The 25,818-nt window shown below is 39.7% G+C and overlaps 1 protein-coding gene across 1 annotated transcript in view; it reads left to right on the top strand.

The window, feature by feature from the left end:
* Window positions 1-162: 162 nt before the first annotated feature.
* Window positions 163-25,818, top strand: part of NAA15 (N-alpha-acetyltransferase 15, NatA auxiliary subunit) — a 39,345-nt gene continuing 13,689 nt past the window's right edge. The window contains exons 1-12 of the mRNA XM_074588931.1: window positions 163-447; window positions 13,820-13,904; window positions 15,230-15,334; window positions 16,060-16,217; window positions 17,204-17,338; window positions 17,506-17,659; window positions 19,996-20,115; window positions 20,731-20,826; window positions 20,963-21,069; window positions 21,499-21,571; window positions 23,430-23,599; window positions 24,231-24,383. Of these exons, the coding sequence (XP_074445032.1) occupies window positions 394-447; window positions 13,820-13,904; window positions 15,230-15,334; window positions 16,060-16,217; window positions 17,204-17,338; window positions 17,506-17,659; window positions 19,996-20,115; window positions 20,731-20,826; window positions 20,963-21,069; window positions 21,499-21,571; window positions 23,430-23,599; window positions 24,231-24,383 (1,410 nt within the window). The 5' untranslated portion in view covers window positions 163-393. The remainder of the gene's footprint in view (window positions 448-13,819; window positions 13,905-15,229; window positions 15,335-16,059; window positions 16,218-17,203; window positions 17,339-17,505; window positions 17,660-19,995; window positions 20,116-20,730; window positions 20,827-20,962; window positions 21,070-21,498; window positions 21,572-23,429; window positions 23,600-24,230; window positions 24,384-25,818) is intronic.

Raw genomic sequence — 25,818 nt, 5'->3', positions numbered from 1 at the left:
GGAGAGGCAGCGGGGCTAGGGGTGAGGGCGGTGCCGGCGGCGGGTCGCGGCGCATGCGCGTTGCCCGCCGTGACCCGGCGGGGGAAGCCGTCGGCGGTGGCCATTTTGGCGGCGCCTCTCTCCGGCCTGCTCGGTTACCACGTGAGCCGCCGCCCGGGGCTCGGGGCAGCCCGGCGGCCGGGAGGGGCCGGGCCGGCGGCCGCGCGGCGCTTGCAGGGCAGGCGGGCGTGGGAGGGTGGGTGAGGAGGAGGAGAAGAAGGAGGAGGAGGAAGAAGAAGTAGCCAGGCTCCTCGGTAGGGAGGCTCCCGGTAGCGGCGACCGAACAGCGGGGACGGGACGCAGCCCGCCCGCCCACCCGCCTCCCCGGAGCCATCGTCGGGAGCGGCGGGGAGGATGCCGTCGGTGAGCCTGCCGCCCAAGGAGAACGCGCTCTTCAAGCGCATCCTGGTGAGTAGCGGGGCGGGGAGGCCCGGACCCGGCCGCGGCGGGCCCTGCCCCGGCTCCTTCCCCGGGATGGCGGGGAGCGGAGCCCCGAAGCCTCCCCGGAGGCCTTTCCCGCCGGGCCGAGGGGCGCCTGTCACCCACTGGGGACGGGGCCTGCTGCCGCCGCTCGCCGCCCGCCCCAGCCGGCGGCCACCGCCGGGCGGGGCCGTGGCCGGGCCCCGGGGGCTGCTCGGGGCCCCGGGGGCTGCCTGAAAACACCCCCCTGGCCGCTTCATTCATCGTCCTGCTGCTTGCGGCCGCGCTGCCGAGCCCTCCGCCCTTTTTGTCTTTATTCTTTTTACAACTCAAGGGTTTTGTTGCCGTAGACGGTAAGCAGGTTTGTTGGTCGGTGGGGAAGATGGCTTTCGGAGGAGGAAGTGGGGAAGGATGAAGGTCTTGAAGCCTTTCCGAAGTTTGGCTTGCAGCTAACTCGTGATAAAGTTTGACGATCGATTTATTATTCTGTTTGTTTTGTTTTGTTTTCTGGGCGTCGACCGCATATGGATGAAAGAAACTGCAGTGGAATTTCGGCAATAAACCTGTTTTTTAGAGCAGGATTAGGATAGCGTGTGGCCCAAATACCACCAAAGCGTGCACAATTTGGCTAAGTCTTAAGGAACTTGTTTCAGCTTTGATGCGGTGTTGGAGGCGCCTCGTGTTTCTAAGGACTTGGGGTGAAATTAAAAATGACAGAATTACATTAGCGAGCAGCTTTCATGGATTTATTTAGAAGATTCTGTCATCTGGGTCAAGCACTTTATTGTTTTCTCTCGAAAAAGTCAGTTTTGTTTAAAAAAAAAAAATAAAAATCTTACCTCTTCTTTCAGAGAGGCTTTGATTACTATTTTGGATCCTTCCAGAGATCAGAAGTAAGATGAGTGCTGTAGTCCTCTTCGAGTAACAGCACTTTTACTGCTCTGTAAACTTCTGCCACTTAAGTAGGGAGTTTGTTCGTAATCTTTTGTCGCTTCTTTTTTCAAAATATTTTGTGAAAATGAAATAAATCTGTAGAACTAGAAATCCCTGTGTACAGGCATCTCATCGTGAGACACGCGGCTTCAGTTAGGGTTAAAAAGTAGATGCAATGAACTGTAAAGCTTATTTCTACTTTGAAAGCTTCGGTCCTGCTTGGGAGCTGGTATGGCCTTGTACTGTGTAATTTTTGATGTGTTATGAGCTGGGGAGTAGCCTCGTTGCTCACTCGCTCCTTTCCTTTGCATTGAGGATGTCTTGTGTGGTTACAAGACAAATTGAATCAAGGAACCTGTCTGTGTTTAAAACTGACTGTTTTGGGGTATTTTTGTGCTTGTTTTTTTTTTCCTGGGTTTGGTGCATGGCTGTCTGAGTATTTGTGTGGAGAGCAGAAACAAGGGAAGAATTAAGAGTTTCTGTGGAGAAAATGCTGGCTCAGCACATATGAGTTGGATAAAGCTTCGCAATTTGGTTCAGGTCAGAAAAGAGAAGGGTGTGCCCCAGTCCAAGCAGATTTCTGTAGACTGGAGCAATTTTAATTTTGTCTTTTTTTTTAACTGAAAACCTTTAATAAAAATAAGAGTTTCACATACTGGGTAGGCTAAAAGTTATTCTGGCATTTTTGATGTTTTCGTGTGTCTTGCCAGGATGAGCCTGTGACATGTTGTCTAATATTAAGACTGCCCTGTGATTAGGTGCATTTGTAACGCGTGGTGAATAGAAAAGGCTTGAAGCTGGTTTTCGTCACACTGAAAATTTGTATAATGAGCTACTTGTCTGCCTTGTTATGGATAATGACCCTTTTTTGTGAAGTTTTGATTATGTGTTTGACTTGAATTAGCGAGGCATCTTATACGAAGCCCCTATATGCAAGTCCAAAGAAACATTACTTCCCTACTCCTCTGCTGTCACTCCACCTCTCTCTTCCTGCAGCCTTTCCTCGCTCTACGCCTTTTTTCCAGGAGACCGCAACCCTTCATTACGCCGTATCCTCTGCCACCTCTTCCTTTGGCCCACGGGTGGCTGAACAGCAGCAAGAGGAGCCCGAGTCCACCCGGGCAACTAACAAGGTGGTCTGACTATATCTGGTCCTGTGTCTGCTCATGCTGTCTCCTGGCCCAGGCAGACCATGGAGTTGTTCGCTTGAGCATGCCTGGATGAGATTTTTTTTTTTTCCCCCCAGCAGATGCTTTGGGAAGCAGCCCAAGTGGTATTGAAAGGATGCATTACCCTTCAAATAGATAATTACTGTCACGCAGGCTGTTTACAGAAATATAAAATCATTCACGTTCTGATTTTCGTGGAGGTAGTGAGCACAGGAACTAAGTAGATAACAGCCTTGTATATTTATTAGTGAAGCATAAAATGAAAAAAAGCAAACTGATTTTGTGTGTGTTTTAAGTTCCTGAGGCCTCATTTCTTTGCCATTTTTAAGAAGTATGCCTGTAACATAAATGTTAGGGTCTTGCGAAAGCTACACCAAGCTGCCCACCTTTCCATAGAGAGTGGCAATAATTAGCTTTCAGAGTTTGTTTTTGTTTGTCTGTTTTGTAGTAAAGGCATTACATGATCAGTAAGTTTCTTTCATGTATGGATTTGCTTGCAAGCTAGCATTTCCACTTAACTGACAAATTCTGAGTTCAGAAGCGTGTGCACTTTGCCTTTGCGTATTGCAACACACTAACTAGACTAACATCTTCTAGTCACTTTACAGGTATGTGGAGGTTCTGATGGAAACATTTTTCCATTTGAAAGGCAAGTTACAGTTTAGTGTTCCTGTAGTACAAAGGGAAAGGGATCTGCATGATTAGTTTGAGTAAAAAAAACCGCCCACAGATTATCGATCACCATTCTGCTTAAACTTGCACTTCCATTAAAAAGAAAGTTTCTAGCTTATATTTTTTGTATAGTTTTAACTATATGCTCTTAACCCTGCAGGTAGATATTCCTGTTTTTCTGCTCAAGGGTTCTGTGAAATTTAGAAGAAAAGTGGATTTCTACATTTTTCCCTTCTTGTTTTTGATCCATCTGAAAATTTAAAATTAATTGAGTAATTATCATTTTTTTGGACGCAGTTGATCTCTAGGCAGTTGGGAAGAGTTCAGGTGGAGGCAGAGGAAAGAGTAGAATAGCAAACACAGGAGTCGAAGGAATGCAGAAGTTGATTTTTTGGTACCCAGAAGGCTGGATGCACTACAAAGTAATGGGAAAAGCAGTTTACTCCATTTTTTTTTTCCACGTGTTATAGTATAAAACTAGTAGTTGTAGGAAGTAGGATTGACTGATTTTTTTTTTTCTTTTTTTATTAAATATAACTGATGAATGTTCCTGGCATTTTGCCAAATTACTCAGCCACTGTATCTGGTCAGATACGATTCATCAAATGTGTTCAGTTTTATTTCACGAATCCCAAAGACAGTAGTCAATTAACTTTTGGGTGTGGAAGTTAAATATATTGAAAATGTATTGAAGAAATATTAAACACAAAGCCGCTGAAGGTGCCGTATATTATGTGGAAGGGTTTTTAAGTTCGTTTAAGCGGCAGAGGATAAAGTTCTTGGAGTCGTGATGTTCTGGCAGAGTATGGTGGTGCAAATACTTCTCATCATAGCACAGTGGGCTTAGCCTCTAATTGAATACGGTTTAGGCAGGGAGAAAAAAGTTGTTAAGAAGTGAAGCATCGTTGTATTTTATGATGCAAACAAACAGTTCAAGTGGGGAACTAAGTTCAGGCCTTGTTTAAATAGTTTTACTGATTTACAACTCTAGTACATACTGTAGAAGGAGCATACTGAAGAAGCGAGGTGCCACACTGGTCCGGGCTTGTGTATATCACATTGTATGCAGATCAGAGTTTCTCAATATGTTCAGGGCTGGTGATGACCTGTGGTCTTCACGATGTCTGGAGAGCCGTACGTCTTTCATCTCTGTATCAGTTACCTTATGTGCTAGACAGGCTTGATGAGGCACGGCCAGAACCTGTGTCCTCCGGGGGGCATTACAATAACCAAGGTGTCTGCTGCAAGAGAGGGGTTAGAATTTCACCTTTAGTTGGTCATTTCTACGATAACACTGCTGTGCTTGAGGGTATTTTTGAGTTCATTGTCTTCCTTTCCATGCTGGCTTTGAAAAGCGTTCTACTAAAAGATATAGGAATTTCCTAATGATAAAAAAGCCTGTTGAACAGCATCTCTTCAATGTCTCTGCTGTAAATATGCCAAGTCCCTCCTGCTGGGCCGTCTTCCTGTTTCTTCATTCTAGAATCTGCTCCCTGTCCCTCCACTTTCAAACTGGACAGACCTGTGCTTCTCCTTCACTAATACTTTTACCAGCACTAGTCCTTAAAAAATGATGTTCTGTCTCATAGAAGTTCAGGTGCTGACTTTAAGGTTGCTGAGGTGGCAGGCTTGGAAATCTCCTCCTAAGTGATCTTGATTCAAGATTAAAGACTCGTTTACAGAATTTCACTTTTATCAGTAACTAACTAAATCAGCACGTTTTGTGTGTAGTCTTTTTTGCTTTGCATGACTGTATGGTAATCAAGTATGTTCACCACTGGAGTTCCGTCACATACTATCTCATCTGAAATATGGAATTGTTAACAAGGCTTTTCCAATATCTTGGCTGTTGAGATGTTGATCGTTTGTTTTTCCTTTGCCAAAAGGAATACCCTGCTTTGCCAAAAGTAAAAGGAAAAATTATGTCTTGGTTGAAATATTGGAATGAAAGTAAAGAACAGACCTGCTGCTTTAAGCAGAGTCGCTGTTGTTGTTTTTCAGAAATATTTCTCAAACTTGCTGAAGAAATTAATTGCTGTTTGAGACTCTAGGATACCATTAAGGGATCACTTGAGCAACACTGCTGTTACTAAAGCCTGTTCTCCAAATTAGGCCATTTGTTGTCATTGGGGCTGTCAGAAATTGTAGAAACAGGATTCCCTGCTGTAAATTTCTGCGGAGCAGCGTAAGTTTGTTCCTTACCTATTTCAGTTATGAAAATAAAAGACTTATTAATAGAAATGCATCCTAATTTCTTCTGGCTGTAAGATCATAGCCAGTCTTGTGTTGTTGTGGCTGTAGATACTCTAAGCTGAACTCAAAGTGGTTTTTGTAATGATTTGAAACTGAAGTTACCTGGGGCAATGGACTTAATCCAGCTTATATGTGATTACCCTTTATTTTGGTTAGAATTTTACCAAGTTGTGTTTATTCCTGTTTTTCAAAGGTTTTCTTAATGAGTTTTTTTGCTGATTGCACTTTCTGGGCATCTCAAGTTTAAATCTCTTGTACACAGCAGCACTGTGTCAACACAACAAGAGTAGTGATAAGGAGTTACATTTTTTCTGATTTTGCTGGTAGGGGATTTGGAGAAAAGGAACAATTATTCATTGCCACCCTTAAAACTGAGGTCAGTGAGACAGACTTGTTACAAGAATTTCTGTTTGCTTCTATGATACCACACAATCAAGTTAGCAAACCTTGTAATGTTGAAGAACAACCTTTCTTATCTCACTAGCCATGTTTAACTATTTCGCAATGGCTCAGTGCTACAAGACAACATCTCACATACCTCAGAACTCAGGGTGAAGAGTACTCTGGACATAATACGTGGGTAGAAAATATCAATATCCTCACCATATGTCCTGGGCTGTGCTGCGAAATACAGCTGAGTTGAAATGTCCATGTAAATCCCGAATAACCTATTGTGTGGGCTCCTTTAGCGCTTTCCATGTCATATCTTGAAATTTCATTTGATTTGCTTAGCTGTTTCAGATTATCATTAAAACCCAAATATATCCTAGGTATACTGTATCTTCTATGAGGTATAGTCAGTTTCATGCTAAATTCAGAGGTGAAGCCTGAACGCCGGGGTTCCAAGGTAAGGGCCAGAAGTCAGCTGATCTTAGTTGACATGGCCAAATTAATGGTAATTCTCCCCAAGAAGGAGAGATTAAAGTAACCAAGTAGTGTCCAACAGAACTGATGTTGAATAATGTTTTTTTCATGAAGAGTCTTGCTTCAGTGAGTAAGGACTTCTAGTCTTGTTTCTAGAAGAGCTGTAACTATTTGTCAGCAGCTGTTTCTAGCCGGATTTTGTCAAATACAGGAATGAGGCCAATTCAAAAGCATATACAGATCTTTTTCCTGCCTCAGTACTAAATGGAAAGGTGCACTTATTTCTTTTCTTCCTAACTTATTTCAGTTTTAACCTGCCTTTACTAAGCAGTGCTAGTTATGAAGGTATCAATATCTTCCAAAAAGTAAGGCAAAATATGCAGGAGGAGGATTTCTGAGTCCCTTAAATTAGGCGGTTGCTAAAGTTGTTGCCAACACAGAACAGTTCTGTTCATTAACACTGCAGAACCATGGAAGAGGATGGTTGGCTTTGATTTGACAGCAAAAGATTATACAACTTTGCCCCAGAGTTGTTTATCATTAACATATCTATACGGTTTGGGTTTTTTTTGTTCTGTGTGTTTGTTTTGGGGTTTTTGGTGTGTGTGTTTTTTTTTTTTTTTTTGTCCTCCGGTTTATACATCTTGTATTTGTCATGACACTGAATCAGTTCGGTGGAAGCTTTTACCTAGAGCTGTTGAGCTGTTTGATATGGTTAGTGCTCAAAAGACCCACTAATTCACGGTGAGTAGTTGCTCCTAATGCTTCCAGCTTTCAGAAGCTTCTTTACTACATTTAGCTTGAATTAGTGCACCTTAGTGACTTGACCTGATCTAGTCTAGCGGTGGAGAGAGTAACTGTGCTTGGAAAACAGCCCTGAGCCGCACAGCGGCTGGACTTACTATCTTTTAAGTTGCTGCATCTGAATGGTGCTGGAAGAAATAGAGAGCATCTGAGTGGCAGACGTGCATATCACGCACTGTAAGTACACACCTTCGTGAGTGCTAAGGCCAAGAATGCTAACGCGTTCTGCTGCCAGAGGTCTTGCGGCAGTGTGGCTGCCAACATTGCTATGCGATGCCGCAAGTGTACATGTTCGTGACTGCTACTGGGAGAAACCGTGGAGTCCCCTAAGGAGCACGTTGCTGTAGTTGAAAGGATTTGTCCACCATGGTTCTGCTCAAGCCTCTCAAACCCTTGGGGAAGAGGATAGCAGCGTGTCAAATCCCTGAATTGTTCAAGCAGAGCAGCCTGTCCTCCATCATACTTTCTCCTGGGGACTTTCAGATGCAAGTAAAAAATTCACCTGTGTGTGGATCAGTTGTCCTATATATTGCCTCTTACAATGACACAGGTGATGTCACCTGCTGAGGAAGAGAGACTGAGTACAGTAGACCAGCGATGAGAAGTTAAGATTGAATCTGTACTGTCTCTTCGGTCCGAATCCAATTTTGGGACTTATTTGGTGAAGAAAATCATGTTCTTTGGCTAGTCCATCATCGCATTGACTAAATTAGGGTGCTTGCTTTAACAGAGTTACCGACAGTGAGAAGGGATTTCCTGCGGGGTTTTTGGTGGTGTTTTTGTTTTGTGGTGGTTTTTTATTTGTTTTGGGTTTGGTTTTTTTTGTTTTGATTTTTGTGTGTGTGTGTTTTTGTTTTGGTTTTTTTTAAGTACTTGATTTTGCATTTGTTTTAATTCAATTAATTTGCAGATATGGGAGTTTAAGAAATTGGTTGTAAGTTGGAGTTAAGCAGGACCTGGGAAATTACATAATCTTAGAAGAGAAAACAGCTGAAAATTCCTCTTGCTGTTTTTTGCAAAATTCAGTCTTTTTAATAGAAATTGCACACTATTGTTTTGTTACTGTTCCAGTTCAAGGGGCATAACGATTGGGAATGTGATCCCATCCCACGTATTTGGGCCTGCTATATCCTTTTTACTCTCACACATCCTTTTTACTCTCACTGCACTCATTCTTATACCCAGTCCTGCTGGTCCAAGTAAGAATAAAAAGAAAGCAGTCAGTAACACCTCAGTGCTCACATTTGTGAGCCTGGGAAGCAAACTAGGCTTTGGTACTTGAGGAAGAACGTCTGGTTTTGCCTGCTTTCAGGTAAGAAGGCAAAAGGCAGCTTCTCCTTTGTTATTCTCCTATGACTGTCTTCAGCTTGCTCATGAGACACTTTTGGGTCTGCTTCTCACCTCTTTAATCAGCTGCAAAGTCCAGCTTTGATGGACTCTTATGAGACTTTTATTTTTTTTTTTTACTACTACAAAGTGGTTTTAAAATGCTCTTGAATCAGCTAGATTGGACATACGTGTCTTTTTTCAAGTGCCCCTGCTAGAAAGGTGGTTTTCTGCTGTCTATGTTTTGATCTAGGTGATTCTTTGCTTAGGTTAAGTTGAGTCATACCTGGTGGCAGTGTAGATTCACCATGCTGTGAAGCCTCTAGTAAGACCTTTACTAACTCCTGGTGTTATACTGAGTTAGAGGTGTTGTTAACTATTGATATTATTGAACACACAGGACACTTTAATCTGCGGTGTAGTGATTATAAAATGTCTTACAAATAGCAAATTTAAGTTGGGATGGCTATTAAATTATTACCTTAGTTATTAAATGCTTGTAGGACATGAAGACTGCTTTGTAATAAAGAGGATTTGCACTTCTGGAAGTGAATATATGCAAAATATTTCATGTGTAATGGCAGAATTTGGTTTGCCATGTGCTGTGGAATTGAAACCTGCATGTCAAAATGCTGCACTTTACAACTATCCTTGCTCTTTAGTTGGAAACATAAGTACTTGACCATTAAAATGTCTATTTTGAGAGGGAAGGAATGTGTGAGAGGTAAAACATGCTGCCTGCTTACAGGTAGCAAACAATTAGAGAGCCTTTTTCTGTACATTTCAAATTTACAGCTGTAAAATTTCTCAGATGCGCTTGTGAAAATGTATTTGTTTATACAATACATAAAGAAAACAATGCTGAATTAAGTTTGAGTAAAAGTCATCTCAGTGCTATTGTCAGCAGCCCTTAGGAGTGCAGCTATAATCAGTAGCGTGGCCCTTGTATATAGCCATGTGGGTAACTGGAGTAGCTGCTTAAGAATGCAAGTCAGTCTTATTTTCTAGCTGTAGGTGTGATAACAAAGTTTAGAAAGTAGATGTACGCGAGAGGGAAGATTCAAAACAGGAAAACTGGGGCAAGGGGGAAACAAACTCCATGTAGTGGTTAGCTGTCTAGGTGTAGGTAAGCTGTAAATAGTCTCTTCATGTTTCTTTGTGGCAGCCATCAAGGAAGAAATTCAGAGGAGTTCATTCACGGTTGGCGTGCTGAGCGTGTGTTCGTGTAAGATGTCCGCTGGCCAAAGACTGATTCTGGACAGATGCCCTAACAGTTTATGGACCCGAACACCAGAACACGAGCCCTCCTTCCACCTCAGGCTTGGCATTCTAGAGACTATGGACTAGCTCTGTTCCTTGTAATTTCACTGTCAGTCTTTGTCTAGTAATCGCCATGCATTCAAATCCATTGAATAAATGGAAAAATGCAAATTCTCTCCTACCTGCTATGATCTTGCATGATTTTGAAGGAGTCATACTCTGTCTCTACTAATTCTTTGTAGAACTGTGTTAAAGCAGGTGCTATTTCCTTGCTATAAATACAGAAAATGAGTTAAAGGGTATAAAAAGAATCTTGGTGTGTTTGGAGTAGGCCGTAATTCTGGCCACAGCATGTATAGAAAAGCTTAGATATCTTAAAACATCTGGTAACTTATTAAAGGAAAAGCTTTGAAGGGCACCAAATGTGTAATAAGAGATTCAGTGATGGTGAAGAGTCAGATTCTTTTCTTTTAAATCATTACGCTTAACCTTACTTTTTAGAAGTTTAGCTTTTATGTTTTCTCATTGCGTGATGTCACAAGCTGTGGATGGAGCACTTGTCTGTCAAACATCAGAGGCAGACTCTGACTGCTGGCTTTGCAAGTGTCTATGTGCAGGATTTAAGCTTAGAGGGGGCAGCTGTGCTTTTCTAGAGGTCTCTGGAACAGAGAAATGTGTTAGTTCTGCAGAACAGCTGTCCCAAAGTAAGGGTCGGAGGCCTGGGAGTGACTCCCAGAAGCCCTTCATCTGGGAGGAAACAGGCTGCCCAGATGAAGACCATTTCTGCTTCCAGCAAGCCTGTATCTTTCTGTCCCAAGAATACTTGAGTTGTCACCATTCCTGCTTCTGTGATTATTTTTTAATATTTTTTTTATTGCAGGTTCTTTTTTTTTTTCCCCTCTTACTCAGAAACTACTGATTCCCTTAAGGATTTTCTCACTCTAGCTGTGTATTACTCACTCTCATCTTTCCTTTTGTTCTTCCTTTCTCCTTTTCAATATTTGCTGCCTCCTTTTTCTTAAAAGATTTTCCTTTCATGTTTCTGTTCCTTGAAGCCACAGATTCACCAAGGTTGGTACCAGCCATGGTGGCATATGCTGCATTCCTGCCTGCCTTCTCTCTCATTCACACCTTTGTTAAAGCTTGTTAGTCCATAACCTCTTTGGTGAACGAAATAAGTGTGTGCATGGCTTCAAGTAATGGAATCTCAGCGATGCTGTTAGACCCACTTTGATGAAACAACCTCCTTTTCTGAAGAAGGATGAAACATGACCTCAGTTTCAGTTGTTCCCTTCCTTCCACAGTTGAAAACACAAATGTGTACCTAGAATAAGGAGACTCACAAAATGCCACGATTTGAAATGCTTCCATTAACAGAATGAAATAGGCTCAAAGTATTAATCTGGAAGGTTGGAGAAATTGTAAACAGAAAATCGCTCCAACTTGTCTTTACCCAGAAACACCTGAAAATGGAGACCTGTGATACTTCATTGGGGGATATACGTGGCTATGGCTAGTTCTTCATTTGGTACTTCAGGTGATACAAGAACGTGATCAGTTCCTGGTAATTTATTCATTCTACCCAGTGTTCTCTGGATTGATGGGAACTTTCATATCCACATAGATGGATATAAACTCATAAATTTTTCCTCCCTGCAGCCTAAGGGGAGAATTTGTTGCAATTCTCAGTGAGTTTACTCTGTTATAAAGTACCTTGCACTGTAAGTTCTGTATAATTCTGAGAAAAATCTGTGTGCAACTATTTCCTGTCTCCAGCCATCTATACCATCTTGGCTGACTTTCCTTAAACTTCAAGGTGAAAGACTGGTTGTTAGAGTATGTAAAATGGGACTGTTTAGAGATAAGATTTCACGTTCATAGCCAGCATCTGAGCAGCTGTACTTGAAGGCACATTGCGAAACCCCAGAGTACCCCTCCTGCCTGTGACGGTGCCTTACACTGGAGGCACGTTCTTCAGTTCCTGCGGCTGTGCCACTTTTGTGACAGGTTTTGCTGCTTTCACACCTACCTAGGTGGGAGCAAATGGCGGTTCTGCTTTCAGGGAGGAGCACTGGGTGGTAACTTTTATGACTGATGATTTCTATTAAAAAAAAAAAAAGGGGGCTTGAACCTGTTGTGTTGTCACCTGTAAGCTCTCTGTCAGCTCTGACCAATGGCTGATTAAAGTGACTCAGCCGCCTACTTGAAAGCAGGTAATGACTAAAAGGTATAAATAATAAGCAGTTAAGTTTAATAAAAAAAAAAGACGCCTATACAGAGTTCCTCTTACCTAACCCTTAATCTTCCTTTGCTAGATGGTTGCCCTGATAACTTTTCCTGTCCTTAGTGATAGAGGGAGTTGTCTTTTGGAAGTGTTCAAGTCAAGGTTGGACAGGGCTTTGAGCAACCTGATGTAGTGAAAGATGTTCCTGCCCACATCAGGGACGTTGTACTAGATGATCTTTGAAGGTCCCTTACAATCCAAACCATTCTGTCATTCTTTTGTTGATAAGTTCTTCTTTGAGTCCATCTTGCTTTGGATGCTCTCCCTGAGCATCTTCCTTCTCTTCTTCCTCCTCTTTCCTTTCCCATGATTCCCTTTCTCCAAAGGGTGGTGGCAGGATAGGGGGAGCCAAGATCCTTGTTTTGTGGTGCCTCTTGGTCTTCAGCCTTGATATTTCAGCTGCATGACTTTAGTACCTGGAAAATAATACATCCACTTAGAGGTATACCAGGTTTTTTACACCTTTGAAGTTTACTGTTGGTGTTTCCATCTGTGCTTTGGAAAAGAAAGCTAGGTGCTAAACAGCATCTTTCATGATGGAAAAGCAACATAAAGCAGAGACGCTGAGGGTAGATACACCATTTTCTTTTTAAAGTGCTTCCATAATATTCAAGTAACTTTAAAAAGTTTATTTTTAAAACTTTCTGCTTGATGGGAACACCTGCTTACTTTTTCTGATGGGAGTGCTTGGAGGACAAACGGTGCCCATACATGCTTATGGGTGCTCTTGCATAGTTAATTTGGAGCAGCCTGAAGAAAGGTGGAATCCTGAACAACAAATTACTTAGGAGGACTTGAAAACTGTTGGTTGTGCCCAATTTTATACTCCTGTCAGCCATCCTGCCACCAGAACTGCTCAACTAGAGTCAGTAAGGTCCTGTTACCAATGACTTCCTAGTTACCATAGGGTTTGGGTCTGTGCTCAAGCAACGTGTGTTTCTTTACTCAAGTCGGGGCATTGGTATTACAGTAGATTGAAACCTAAGAAATTCCTAGCGTTTGTTTACATGACTTAAAGTGTATGAGTTGGTGTTTACAACATTACTTCTTCCTCCTTTGGCTTCTATTTAAAGATTAGCACAGGGAGTGGATTGACAAAAGTAAAATACTAAAACTGGTTTTAAAAGTTCATGCTCTGTGCCATTTTGCATTGCAGGCGCCTTGCATAATGAAATGAGACGCATACACAAGCAGCTTGTTAGAGCTGGATTTAATAAAACTGTAGAGGAATGTTTTAATTTCTAGTATGGCAAGATAGTGTATACTAGTTTGGAAAGTTTGTATGTGTACAAGATATATGTGGTATTCAAATTGATAGTAAGAAGTTGCTTTCAGAGGTAGTTTAAGCCAAGTTACAATGATTTCATTTTCTTTCCTGCCTGTATGGTGGTTGGAGGCTTTTTCGTGGTGTTTCTGTGAAAGATAATTGAACCAAAGTGAGATGAACGCTTACCAAGATACATTATGACATAAGGTTTGCTTTTAATTTAAGTTAAAGGGAAGTTGAATCTCTGTAGGCACTTATGCTTCCTGTGGTATCTTATCTGAGAAATTGCTGTATGATAACGTGTCTTCAGTTACACATTTAAATTTGTGTTCTTACGGACACGTACTGTTTTTTTTCTGGTGATGGAAAGAATTTCTAATCACAGGAAACTCACTGAACAGAGTTCAGTAAAATATTAGTACACTTTCTGAAAGCCCTAGCTGTCACTGGTGCTTAATTTCGGGGGTGCAGAAATACTTTCACTCTAAATATTTTTTTTAATGAATGTACTCTGTTCTTCTTCAACAGAGGTGTTACGAACATAAGCAGTATAGAAATGGGCTGAAGTTCTGTAAACAGATCCTTTCTAACCCAAAGTTTGCAGAACATGGAGGTAAGTTTTCAAATGGCATGTGCTCGCTTCCCCCCCCCCCCATACTTTAGGATAGAGTAATAATTTTGTAAGTTTTATATTTATAGTACCTTATTGTTAACCTTTTACCCATAAAGCTATAAGAGCATCCGGAAACCTGCATCATGTTAAGCACTCGCTGCTGGTAAGATTTGTAATTTTAAAGACTGGTCTTACCAGTACTCATAGCTTGCCGTTCTCTATGCTGCAAGTCTATTATTCATTATGGCATTGTGCAAGTTTCTTAATACAAGTATGTATTGCTCAAATCACTTTTCAGGGGAAATTGTTATTCATTCATGTAGAAGTGAAAGACAAAAGGTAGAAATTGAATGTTGTTCAGCACTGTATGTTTGTCAGCTCTGTGGTCTGCTACATTTTCTGAAGGATTAGTCGTCTTATGAACAAAGAAAAAGGTGTTTGTCCTTTGCTGTATTTTCAATCAATTCTTAATACTGAGCTGAGAGTTTCCGCTATGAATAATACTATCTTCAGATGGCACAGCTGGATCTAGAAAAAGACATCAGTTTGCAGCCTTTGGACCTACTATAGCAAACCAGTGTCGTTGTTTGGGCCAGACTGGCCACTGAAATGAACAACAGATGCTCTCCCCAACCTCAAACCAGGACAACCAGCTGGGTTGTCTTGGGACACTTTTGTGAGTTTCTAATAATGAAGGAAATAAATGAAGAAAAAGGTGTTTGTCCTTTGCTGTATTTTCAGTCAGCTCTTAATACTGAGCTGAGGGTTTCCACTGTCCAGAAATGTTTGTTTTTCTTTGCCAACTAGTTTGGTGGATGTGTATAAGTCTCAGTGTTGTGAATAGAGTTTAGTAGCTATAATGCTTCTTTAAAGTAAAAAAAAAAAAAAATCTTTCTCCAAAAAGTTTGTAGAGCAGACAGCTTTTAGTGCCTTTAAAATAACTCTGCTTTACTTTTTCACTTTTTGGTGGAAGTAATGCATAAAGTATATTGTCGTGTATGATATACTTCAGTGAAGTATGTGAAGTGTATGATACACTTAACGGCCAGGCTGGATGGGGCTTTGAGCAACCTGGTCTAGTGGGAGGTGTCCCTGCCCATAGCAGGGGGGTTGGAACTAGGTGATCTTTAAGGTCCCTTCTAAGCTGAACCATTCTATGAATAATCTGCCAGTATAGTTTTCCATGTGAAAAAGTAACGCAAAATCTTCATGCTGATAACTGAGTCTAACTTTGCATCTATACTATATTTAGAGTTGCTATATTAAGCTTAAAAAACATGAAAAAGAATAGCTGATAGTTATTTAATCTTTTTTTTTTTCCCCAGAAACCTTGGCAATGAAAGGACTAACATTAAACTGTCTAGGGAAGAAAGAGGAAGCTTATGAACTTGTGCGTAGAGGCCTAAGGAATGACTTGAAGAGTCATGTCTGTATCCTTTTTGAAATACGACTTTAGCTTATGAATGGAAAAGGTTTATTTCTACAACTGCTTGATCTATAGAACTGCAACAGAAGCCAGTACCATTGGGCTTCTAACTGGAAGTTCAGAATTTTAAATTTTGTTTCCAATACATAAGAATGTTTTGTCTAAGCCAGCCAAAGGATAGATGCTCTGCAGCTATCCTTGCAGTCACAATTAGCTCAAATATTACTCTGGCTTGCATTGTATTATTTTTTTTTTTATCATTAGGCTGCAACTCTAAACTTGTGGTGGGCTGAACTAGGCATTTAAGCATGTGATGTGCTTTAAAAACGTTAGTAGTTGCCATTATGTTGATAAGGACTTGTCATACACTTAGAACGCAGGAAGTGCAAGCACTTCAGTTGTCTAATATAAGCCCTTACTCAAAAATGTGTTTGAGTAAGCCTGATAGTCTTTTCAGAGATCCTATTACTTTATTCTTCCCCCAGTATTTGAAAAGTTTATGGCATATTATAGGCACTCTGTATATATAAACTGGCAAGCAGTTCTCTGTCTTCAGTTTGCAAGCGGTTTCTTTGTACAACTGAGGAAAAGGATTGCAATGATTGTCATAACATTACTGTCCATTTATTAAACAGCTTAAGAGCTTTTTACCAACAATTCTCTCACTGCTATGTTGGATCTGTTTTCTCCCTGCTCAAATTCAGTAGAATCCTTAACAGAGCTTTCCAGGTTGGCATGTCTATGGCCTTCTTCAGAGGTCAGACAAGAAGTATGACGAAGCTATCAAATGCTATAGAAATGCACTGAAATGGGACAAAGACAATCTTCAAATCTTGAGAGATCTTTCTCTGCTACAGATTCAAATGAGGGATCTTGAAGGTTACAGGGTAAGTATACATACTGCATTCATTATCAGCTTCCAGGGAACTGCAGCGAAGGTGGCAAATTGTTTCATGACGCTTTAAAAAAAAAAAATATACAGAGGTAGATCCAGAGTGTTAAAACGATGTGCTGCTCAGTACTTTATGAAAGTAAAAGCAGATGTGCTACTGAGCAATTTCTATAACTTAAACAGATTTAATGATTCTTTTTCATCTCAGTGCAGAATTGAATAAACCATGAATAAGGTTGCAGGATTATTACTTTTTTTTCTTGCTTTAGCTTCCACCCTCTCCTACTTCCTAATATTTTGAGTAGTCTTCATTCTAATCAAACTGCTGTAACTAGTTCTGGTATTTTGTTAACCCCTACTTCTGACTGTTTGGGCTTTTTTAGTAGGTAGTAACTTTTTTCCTTTATTTTAAATTATTTGAAGCTGCCTTTCAGGTGTCTGTAACAAACCAAGTAATAACTTTTCCCTTAGATTAAAACAGCACAATACCAAGCAAATCTGTTGCATCTTTCAGCTGTAATTACCTTCTTGCCAAGGAATAGGGATGCACTTGCGTGACCTATTTTGCCTAACAACGCTTAATACGTATGTACTTCCAAGATGAATTTGAAACACCAGTATATAGTAAATGATCCTGCAACTCAAACCAAAGTATCCTTAATTGCATTCTGTTCCTAAGTGGTAAGACAGGAAAAGCACGTGTGTCATACGTTAACAAAGTTAGTCTGACTCATCAGTATTCAGTTGGACATGATGTGTTACTTTGTGCGTGGGTTTGTGGTTTTTTTTCAGTCAAGACCATTGTAGTGTTTTAAAGTTTATTCTTTCTTTTGGTTCAAAAAACCCACACATTTGCATATAGAAAACTAATTTTTAGTGACATTCCTTAAATACTGGAATACCAAAGACAGAGTATTGCTCTGTAGAAACCATTAGGCATCAGAATAAAGTCAGGAAAATGAGTAGCTACTTTTTTTGCAGGAAACAAGATACCAGTTGCTTCAGCTCCGACCTGCACAGCGAGCATCATGGATTGGTTATGCTATTGCTTACCATCTGCTGGAAGACTATGAAATGGCTGCGAAAATTTTAGAGGAATTTAGGAAGACACAGCAGGTATGAGGGAAAACATGAAACTCCTGTATGGATTCATGCTTAAGCCAAAATTATAACGCTGCTTCTTTTCATGATGTGAAAACTTTATGCAGTTTCTTAAGTCAAATTAAATCCCAGATGCATTCTAGAAGGTTGAACTTTCTCGTGTGTCTTGCTTTCCTACGTAGACATCACCTGATAAAGTGGACTATGAGTACAGTGAACTGCTGCTGTATCAAAATCAAGTCCTCCGGGAGGCAGGGCTATTTAAAGAAGCCTTGGAGCATCTTTGTACCTACGAAAAGCAGATCTGTGATAAACTGGCTGTTGAAGAAACGAAAGGTAATTACTTTCTGAAGGCACATTTGAACACAATGGAATACCTATACTCTGTTAGCTTTTCCAATCTTTTGGAACTTCATCTTTGACTTGTTTTTAGATTAATTTATTTAATTTGCTGTGGTAAAGGATTGCTTGCCTGGAGCTCTTTGGTGCCTGTCATACTCTCCTCCCAGGTTGATAAGACACCAGCAGAGTACAGACATATTGTCCTGAAACTTTGGAGCTGATGAATGTTCCAAACAGATGATCCCGAATCAATGTCCTGAAATTCTGTTTGGGTAGTGTACCCAGACCCATACTATTGTAGCTTTGGTAGTGGTCCTGACAGGGAGACCACTTGCTGAAAGGGCAGAATCATCTTTGTCAAAGTAGAAGGCTTTTAATTACACTCACTCACTGTTGCAGCATATGGAAATAGGCGCTTTAGCTGAGCAACCCAATGTAGGCTTTTGTTATTGTATTACTATAATTCTAGCATTTAATACTATAACAGAGCAATATAATGCTGCATCTTAAATTCCATAGCTGGAATTGCAGAGTGATGGAAGTTCATTCTTGCAGCGCTATTAACAGGTGCTCTTTTTCAAAGCATGCTTTGTTCTTCTTCTGCTTGATGCTTGTACAGTCCTCCTGTGAAACTTCCAATCCATCGAAGGTACTGTTTGCTTGTGGCCCACACTGGAATCTATTTGGATTATTGCTAGAAGCAAAGAGAAGAAAACTTTTTACTCTCTAATATTAGTCATGTAGATGTAGCTAGCTCCCTATTCCTGCTAACAGTAATCTCACTGTCTTGCGTAAAGAAACCTAGGAATTAAGTAGTGACAGTATTATGGAAGGTGTGTGGTACTTCCTCAAGGAAAATGATTGCAGGCAACTCTCCATTGTTGTTGATTATGTTACTTGGTTTGCACGTACGTGGAAATAGATGTAGGGGTTACACTATCACAGACCATTTTTCAGACATAGTAGCAGGACGTTGGGGGTTTAGGCGTGTTTTTTTACGACATATCTTATCTGAAAGATCTTTTGAGATACTCTGTTTTTAAGTTTTTGGTGGAAGTTCGAGGGTGGTACTGAAATAGGATTTTTCAAGTAGGGCTTCACAAAAAAAAAGGCACAAAACCTAGTAATGTACCAGAAAAAAAGAACAGAATGCAGTCAGTGCGTTTTCCACAGGGTACAACAGATGAATTTTTTTGGGGCACAGCTCCTGTTGTGTCGTTAGGTCTAGCCTAGCTGCTGGGCATCCCACAGAAAAGCCTGCTAATAAATGAGTGCTGTCTACAAATTTTAAGTGCATGTGCAAAGCGATTGTGGATGACGTACAACTGAGAAGCATTGAAAATAGTATCGGCTTTTGCCACCGTTGGATGAAAATTATAACTTTCTCTTTAGAGAAAGAATGCAGGTTTATTTTCCAGATTCTGTCGCTCTCAGTGAGTGAACTGTTGATATTTTTCCCTGGCATTAGATACTGCATGCAGCCCACAGGTTATCCTATCTGTGGGAAGCAGTATCTCTTGGCAAAATTACATCGGTTGTGTGACATAGGGAAGAAGAGAGGTAACACTGACTCACGTTTTCCTCTTGAAACCGGATGAGAAAAATGTTGCCTTAATCTAGAATGACACTGTATCACCTCTGTTGTATAATCTTTTCGTGCCTAACATTTGCCAATAGCAAAGCTTTGTAAAATACGGTTTCCCATTGCAAAATGGGAAATTGACTTTCATTGCAACTCCAGCATCAGCAAAGATGCTCTATAGAGTTGTTAGATCTAGACTTTACTTTTAACAGCTGTATCTTGTAATGAAGTGTCACTAAAAGGAAACTTGCTTGCAGAATCTTGAGAATTCATTAATCAGATCAATGGCTTGATTTAAAACATTGAAGTTAGTTTTATGAGATACCAGACTGAAGAACCATTCTTTTATTTGCAGCTCTGCAATTTCAATTTGGTTTTCAAGATGCTATATACATGAAATGCCGTGTACTGCTTTTAATTGCCTTCTGTAGTAAAAACTGCGCTTAAAGTAACCAGTCATTTCAGTAAGTGAGAAAAAAACACATGCATCTTGCTTTAAACATTAAATTTTCAAGTAAGTTTCAAGAATTACTCGCTGAGTTGTAGAATCTTACTGTTAATTGCACCTGTTGTCAAAATAAAAGTATATCTGTCAGCTAGTTTGTGATGCCACTGTGATAATTTTTTTCTAAGAAATCGGAATCTATATGGAGTTGAGGGTTATCTAATCTCTTACTGTGGAGTGATTATTGTTACACTGCTTCAGTATCTTGTTACATTAATTTAAAACTTCTTGGATTTCACACAGGAGAACTCCTGCTTCAGCTTGGCAGACTTGAAGAAGCAGTTGAAGTCTACAAAGGACTGCAAGAAAGAAATCCTGAAAACTGGGCTTACTACAAAGGCCTAGAAAAGGCACTTAAACCAGGTAATGATTTGATATGTTGTGGTAAATAAGCTGTTTCTGCACATCCGGAATTTATATATGTATCAAAAACCTGTATTGCTTTAAATAATAAAACTACTATTTAAAAATAATGTTAAAAATATGTTGTTGTTATCCTGTCTTATTTAAAACTAAAACAACAAAAAATGCAGCAATCTTTGTGCGTCGTTGAGAGAAGAGAATTATTTCATAGAAGACAGTTTTGATTTAGATTTTTTTCTTTTGCTGTCTCTGTTATCTTAATTTCTGTGTTGTAGGTAATACTGGTTTTGGAAAAACAGGCATGCTTCTCGTGAATGTTTTTTTTTTGTTGAAGATTTTAGCAGAGTGATTAGGCAGGAACTCTTTTTAAGATGAGAGATAAGCAGTTATAGTCTTCCACTGCTGGAAGAGGAATCTACAGATACCAAATGCCTGAAATAATTTAGTATGGCAGTGTTAAAAAATAAAATGGAAATGAATGTTTAGGAAGTATATAGCTGTTAGTTGCTATATATTCTGATTCTTTTTTTAACCAGATATAAATTACTTCCCCCCCGCCCCCTTTCCCTTCTTGCCAAAAAGGAAGGGAAAAAATAAACTAAAATTCTGTTCCAGCTAATATGATGGAGAGGCTAAAGATCTATGAAGAGGCCTGGACTAAATACCCAAGGGGACTAGTTCCAAGAAGATTACCATTAAACTTTTTGTCGGGTAAGTGCATTTTTGCTGAACAGGTAGTGATCAACACTTGTGTTTCTTAGATACTAATGTTTTAACAGCATAAATAGTCTGCAATTGACTAGTAATGTGTGGTAAAACAAAATCAACAGGTCTTTTTCCTCTCAAGGTGAAAAGTTTAAGGAATGTCTGGACAAGTTTCTAAGGATGAATTTCAGCAAAGGCTGCCCACCAGTCTTCAATACTTTGAGGTCGTTGTATAAAGACAAGGAGAAGGTAGGTTTCCCCCCTCACTTTTTACATGTTCTGCCTCATAGCTGTGATGAATTAAAAAGATGAAGGAAACTCTTCTTTTTTTTCTTCACTGCTTGCTCCGTCAGCACTGTTGTGTATTATGGCCTAGTATGTCTAGAAAAAAGTCAAGTGCAAACGTACGTAGCCTTATGCCAAGTTGGTAAATGTAGAAAACGTAAGATTTGCTAATTATAAGCTGCATAAGGGTTAACCAAGGGAGGCTTGGTCTTAATTTGTTAAAAAGAGAGGTGAGATTGAGTGCATTCCCATAGGTATTGTAATTCAGGATACTGCAGAATTCTCTTACCAAAAATAACTAGTTTGGGTAACACCAAGTAGTTCAAGTTGAAATAAAATGCCATCTTGCCCACAGATTTTTTTTTTTTCTTTTGTCTTGTCTTGCATGCATAGGTGGCAATCATAGAAGAGCTCGTGATAGGTTATGAAACCTCTCTAAGAAGCTGCAGGTTATTTAACCCAAATGGTGAGTGCTGAGACTGATGTACTTCATGGAAGTAGTGCCTCGTGTAAGCATTACGTGTCCATTCGGAGGCAGGGAATCGGTAGGGAGGGAAGAAATTGAGATCATGGGGTTTTTTTCCTCTTTTTCCCTAACACAGAACTGAACCATAGCCATCCTTAGAATGGACTTAAGCTGTCAAATATAAAGCCTGTATTCAAAATCTAGTCACTTGTTCTAAAAATTTTTTCTGGATCCACAAATTTGATCATCTCTTTGCGGTTTTGAGTTCAAGTATTCTATTTTCAAGTATTCTATCTTCAAACCCAAGTTTATCATTGTCCAGGAAACTGAAATTTGAAAGATATGTTAAATCTTTAATTACAGAAATGTCAAACAAAAAGGAATAGATACTGATAGCACAGTCTTCAGGGGGAGGGAATTTTTGAGCTTTTGCGGGGGGCTGGGTTTTGTGTTCTTGGGGGTTTTGTTTGAGAGTTAAAAAATGTTTTCCCGGTTTTGACTGACAACTGTTTTGTTGTGAGGTATAGTTCTACATGTATTGAATCCAGGCCTTATAGTTTCCTCTCTGGTAGCTTTATGATGTTTTTTTCAGTCGTTTGCCCAACCGCTTTGTAACAGAAAATATCCAGGAAAAAACTTCTGCATAGAACATCATCATAAGATAGTCTTGAAATTTTGATGGATGGATTATAATGGTGTAATAATCAAGACAGAATGAATGACAATACACGTTAAAACTTTACAGGATAATCCTAATTATTAAAGGCATTTTTATTGACATTATAACCACTTATTTCCTTGCTTTGCAGAAACATTAATGCAATCGTTCATTATGAAATTCTCACCTGAGTTGCCTGTTAAACTTTTCCCTTGAATTTATTGCTATAGGCTACAATATAGCCACTTTCATACCTGCTTGAATTTGTCCAAGCCTTTTAAACACATCTGTGCTTTTCCAGTTTAAGGAAATGGCTTAATGTTATTTCAGTTCAATTAATATTTGCTTTAATATTAAACTTCATTCAAATAAACGATCTTCTCCTTACCTTAAAATGAACAAATGCGTATAATCGCATGGTTAAGTTGTACCGTAAACTGAAGAACCAGAGCCTTTTGGCAGGACTAGAGTCCCCACGCCCATTTTTTCCCCCTGCAAGGTGCTATGCTTCATAGTCAAAATTGAGTAGTGAACTTAACTTTGAAGACTTCAGTAGTATTTTGGATTTTAAGCAGAGCTCTCTAACTTTCAAAACTGACTTGTGTACAGGAATGTTTTCTAGGATACATTTAGGCGAACAGTGATGATGAATTTGTCAAAGCTGGAGATAGAAAATGTTTTTAAAGCGAGGGTTTGGAACAGACAGCCTGTTTCCTTTAAAAATATTCTATTCCATGGGTTGAAAACATGTAAATGCTGAATATACTGAAATCCTTTACATTGTCACTGTGCAACACTTGTGTTTAGCAGGAGTCTTTGCTGTACCCTTCATCTAAACCAATTTTAAATAAAAACTCTACATCATGCCCTTGCCCATTTCGCTGCCCTGATTAAGGGACTAGTTGGAAAAAAATGTTACTCCCTTCTGACCCACTAACTCACTTTTCCATTCCCTTAAAACCTCAGTGTCAGAAGGGACCAGTATGTGCTCAGGTCTTGTCAGACCATAGACTTAGAAGTTATTGGACTTACCTGGACCCAGGTGTTTGGAAGCACTCCTGTGTCCGATATGTGCCAGCGTGATACAGAGGCAGAATTAATCTCTGTGTGGCTAAAAGTGGCTAAATTTACAGCGCTCAGCTTCTGGCATGTTGTCTTAATAAACTGAACCAAAAAAACCCTCCATTTTTCTTCTTCCAGATGATGGTAAAGAAGAACCTCCAACCACTTTACTCTGGGTCCAGTATTATTTGGCTCAACATTATGATAAAATTGGACAGCCATCCCTGGCTCTAGACTATATAAATGCTGCTATAGAAAGTACTCCCACTTTGATAGAACTCTTCCTTGTGAAGGCAAAAATCTACAAGGTAAGTTTGACTCATTCTTAGTGACCAGACTTTTGCATACAGTTATACTTTCCTATAACGTTTTCGATGTGAACATTGAAGTGTTAAGCTTGCATTCGGCAAGACACGTGGAGAATAAATGGAAAATTACTTGGTGAATTTCTAGATAAGGCTATTGTTTGACTCTTTCGTTTTTTTACTGCAGATGAATAAGCCCCTATGAAGGTTTTTTTTTAAGCCAACAAAGGACAAGTATACTGTAAAATGTGAATTGTCAGTTTACAATTATTTTTTTCATATTAAAAATTACACTAATAAATGTAATTGGTGTTTTAAACGTCTTCCACCTGTTCTTACCCTGCCTCCCACTTTTTCTAACTACTCGGCTACACTATGGTATTGTATCAGAATGGGATTATCCAAAGCGTCCTTTAAGCATTTTCAGGAAAAACATCTAGTCCCAAAAGACCTGTAATTCCATAATGACAGAAAGTAATTTTTCTGCTTTTTTTCTTTAAAGATCTGTTGCTTTCACGAAGAGAGTTATTTATTTAAAAATGTCGAAAAAACTAACGTTATATTAAACAGTGAGTAGATGCAACATGAATGTTTCATAATTACTGAAAGTAACTTGAATTTCTCTCTCTTTAAGCATGCTGGAAATATTAAAGAAGCTGCAAGGTGGATGGATGAGGCTCAGGCTTTGGACACAGCAGACAGATTTATAAACTCCAAATGTGCAAAATATATGTTGAAAGCAAACTCCATTAAAGAAGCAGAAGAAATGTGTTCTAAGTTCACGAGGGTTTGTTGCATTTAACTATAGCTTTTTTGAATAACGTGGGCCTGATCCTTTGTGGAATAACTTTTTGTGTTAAATTTCCACTCACCTTTACTATAATTTTTAAGTTCTGTTTCAGAGCAACCATGATTGCTTGCTTCACTAATGGTAGTCAATATCAGGGTTTGAAGTAACCTTGGATAAGCATCATCCCATGACTAATTAGCTGGCAGAAAAGTTTTGCATTACGCAGCTTGCTTAATTTCATGCATCAGTTTTTGTCCCTGCAGTAACCCATTCTGTTAGGTTTGATGGTCTCACAGGTTAGTTACTTTTTTTTTTTTAAATTGACTTCTCTTGCTGTTATTCTTTCATAACTGAAAGTCAAAACAGCTCGATGTAGTTTTTCCAGAATATTTGGCAAATGATGGTTTTAGAATACTGGCAATATCATTTATGTGTTGTCAGTGGGAGGCAGGCAACAAGCTATTGGGACCTGCCTCCAGAGGTAAAGCTGCCTTTTGCCTGTTGTCCCACTTTTCTCTTCTCTCTTGAAGAGCAGGAGAGTAAGGTAGGTTGGAGGCTGTGTGCAGGCAAACATGGAGAGAGGGGAAATTCTGTTTTTTATAAGCTCAGTAGCTTTATGTGGAGTTCTTGATGCAAAACTGCTATGAATCTAGGTTAATTGACCTCTTTCAATACAATAAGCAGCTTCAAGATGATGTTAAAAAAGCAAACATACCAGTTGCCCAAAACTGAACTTTAAAAATATGTTTTTCTTCTTCTTTTGATCTTATGTCTAGTGCTCGAATACGAGCTTATTAATTAAAAAACAATAATTAAAGATGACCTAAATTACACATAATGAAAATGGAAATAAGAATTTTTCTGATTTTTAGCTGCCTAAATCAGACTGGTTTGAAGACTGCCTTTCCTCATTTGGGGCATTCTCCTTATCCGTCCATTTGAATGTTGTCGTTTTCCCAGCTTTGGCTCATGGCTGATTCTTGAATAGCCTGGTTTTTGCAAGATCAGAGTAAAGTTGGAATGGCTGCATCCACCCCAAGTAGCTGACTTTGACATTAAGCTTGAAAGGCATGAGTTCTACAGCTCTATGCAAGTATATGTAAATACCAGATTTGAAAGACAACTGTAATCTCCTTTTCTGAGTCAGGAGGTGTCAAAACTGCTAGAATTCCTTTTGCTTTGCCACTCCTCTCTAGTACTGATCACTTAAAAAATAACCTGTTACTACTGTCAGGGACTCTACTTAGCTCAATCAGCAGGTCTCTGGAAGACACTGGTGGCAGTTTTAATTAAAAAAATTTAAAAAAAAAAAATCCTGCAGATGTCAGAGTCATGCCACATGCTAGAACTTTTCTGACATTTTCCTTCATGCTGCAGTGTGTTATTTGTGCACACAGTATTGAAAACACTGAATAAGCGTGTCTTGTATTCT

Source organism: Larus michahellis, chromosome 5, assembly GCF_964199755.1.
Source record: "Larus michahellis chromosome 5, bLarMic1.1, whole genome shotgun sequence".
Lineage (NCBI taxonomy): Eukaryota > Metazoa > Chordata > Aves > Charadriiformes > Laridae > Larus > Larus michahellis.
This window is presented reverse-complemented; position numbering and strand designations above follow the sequence as displayed.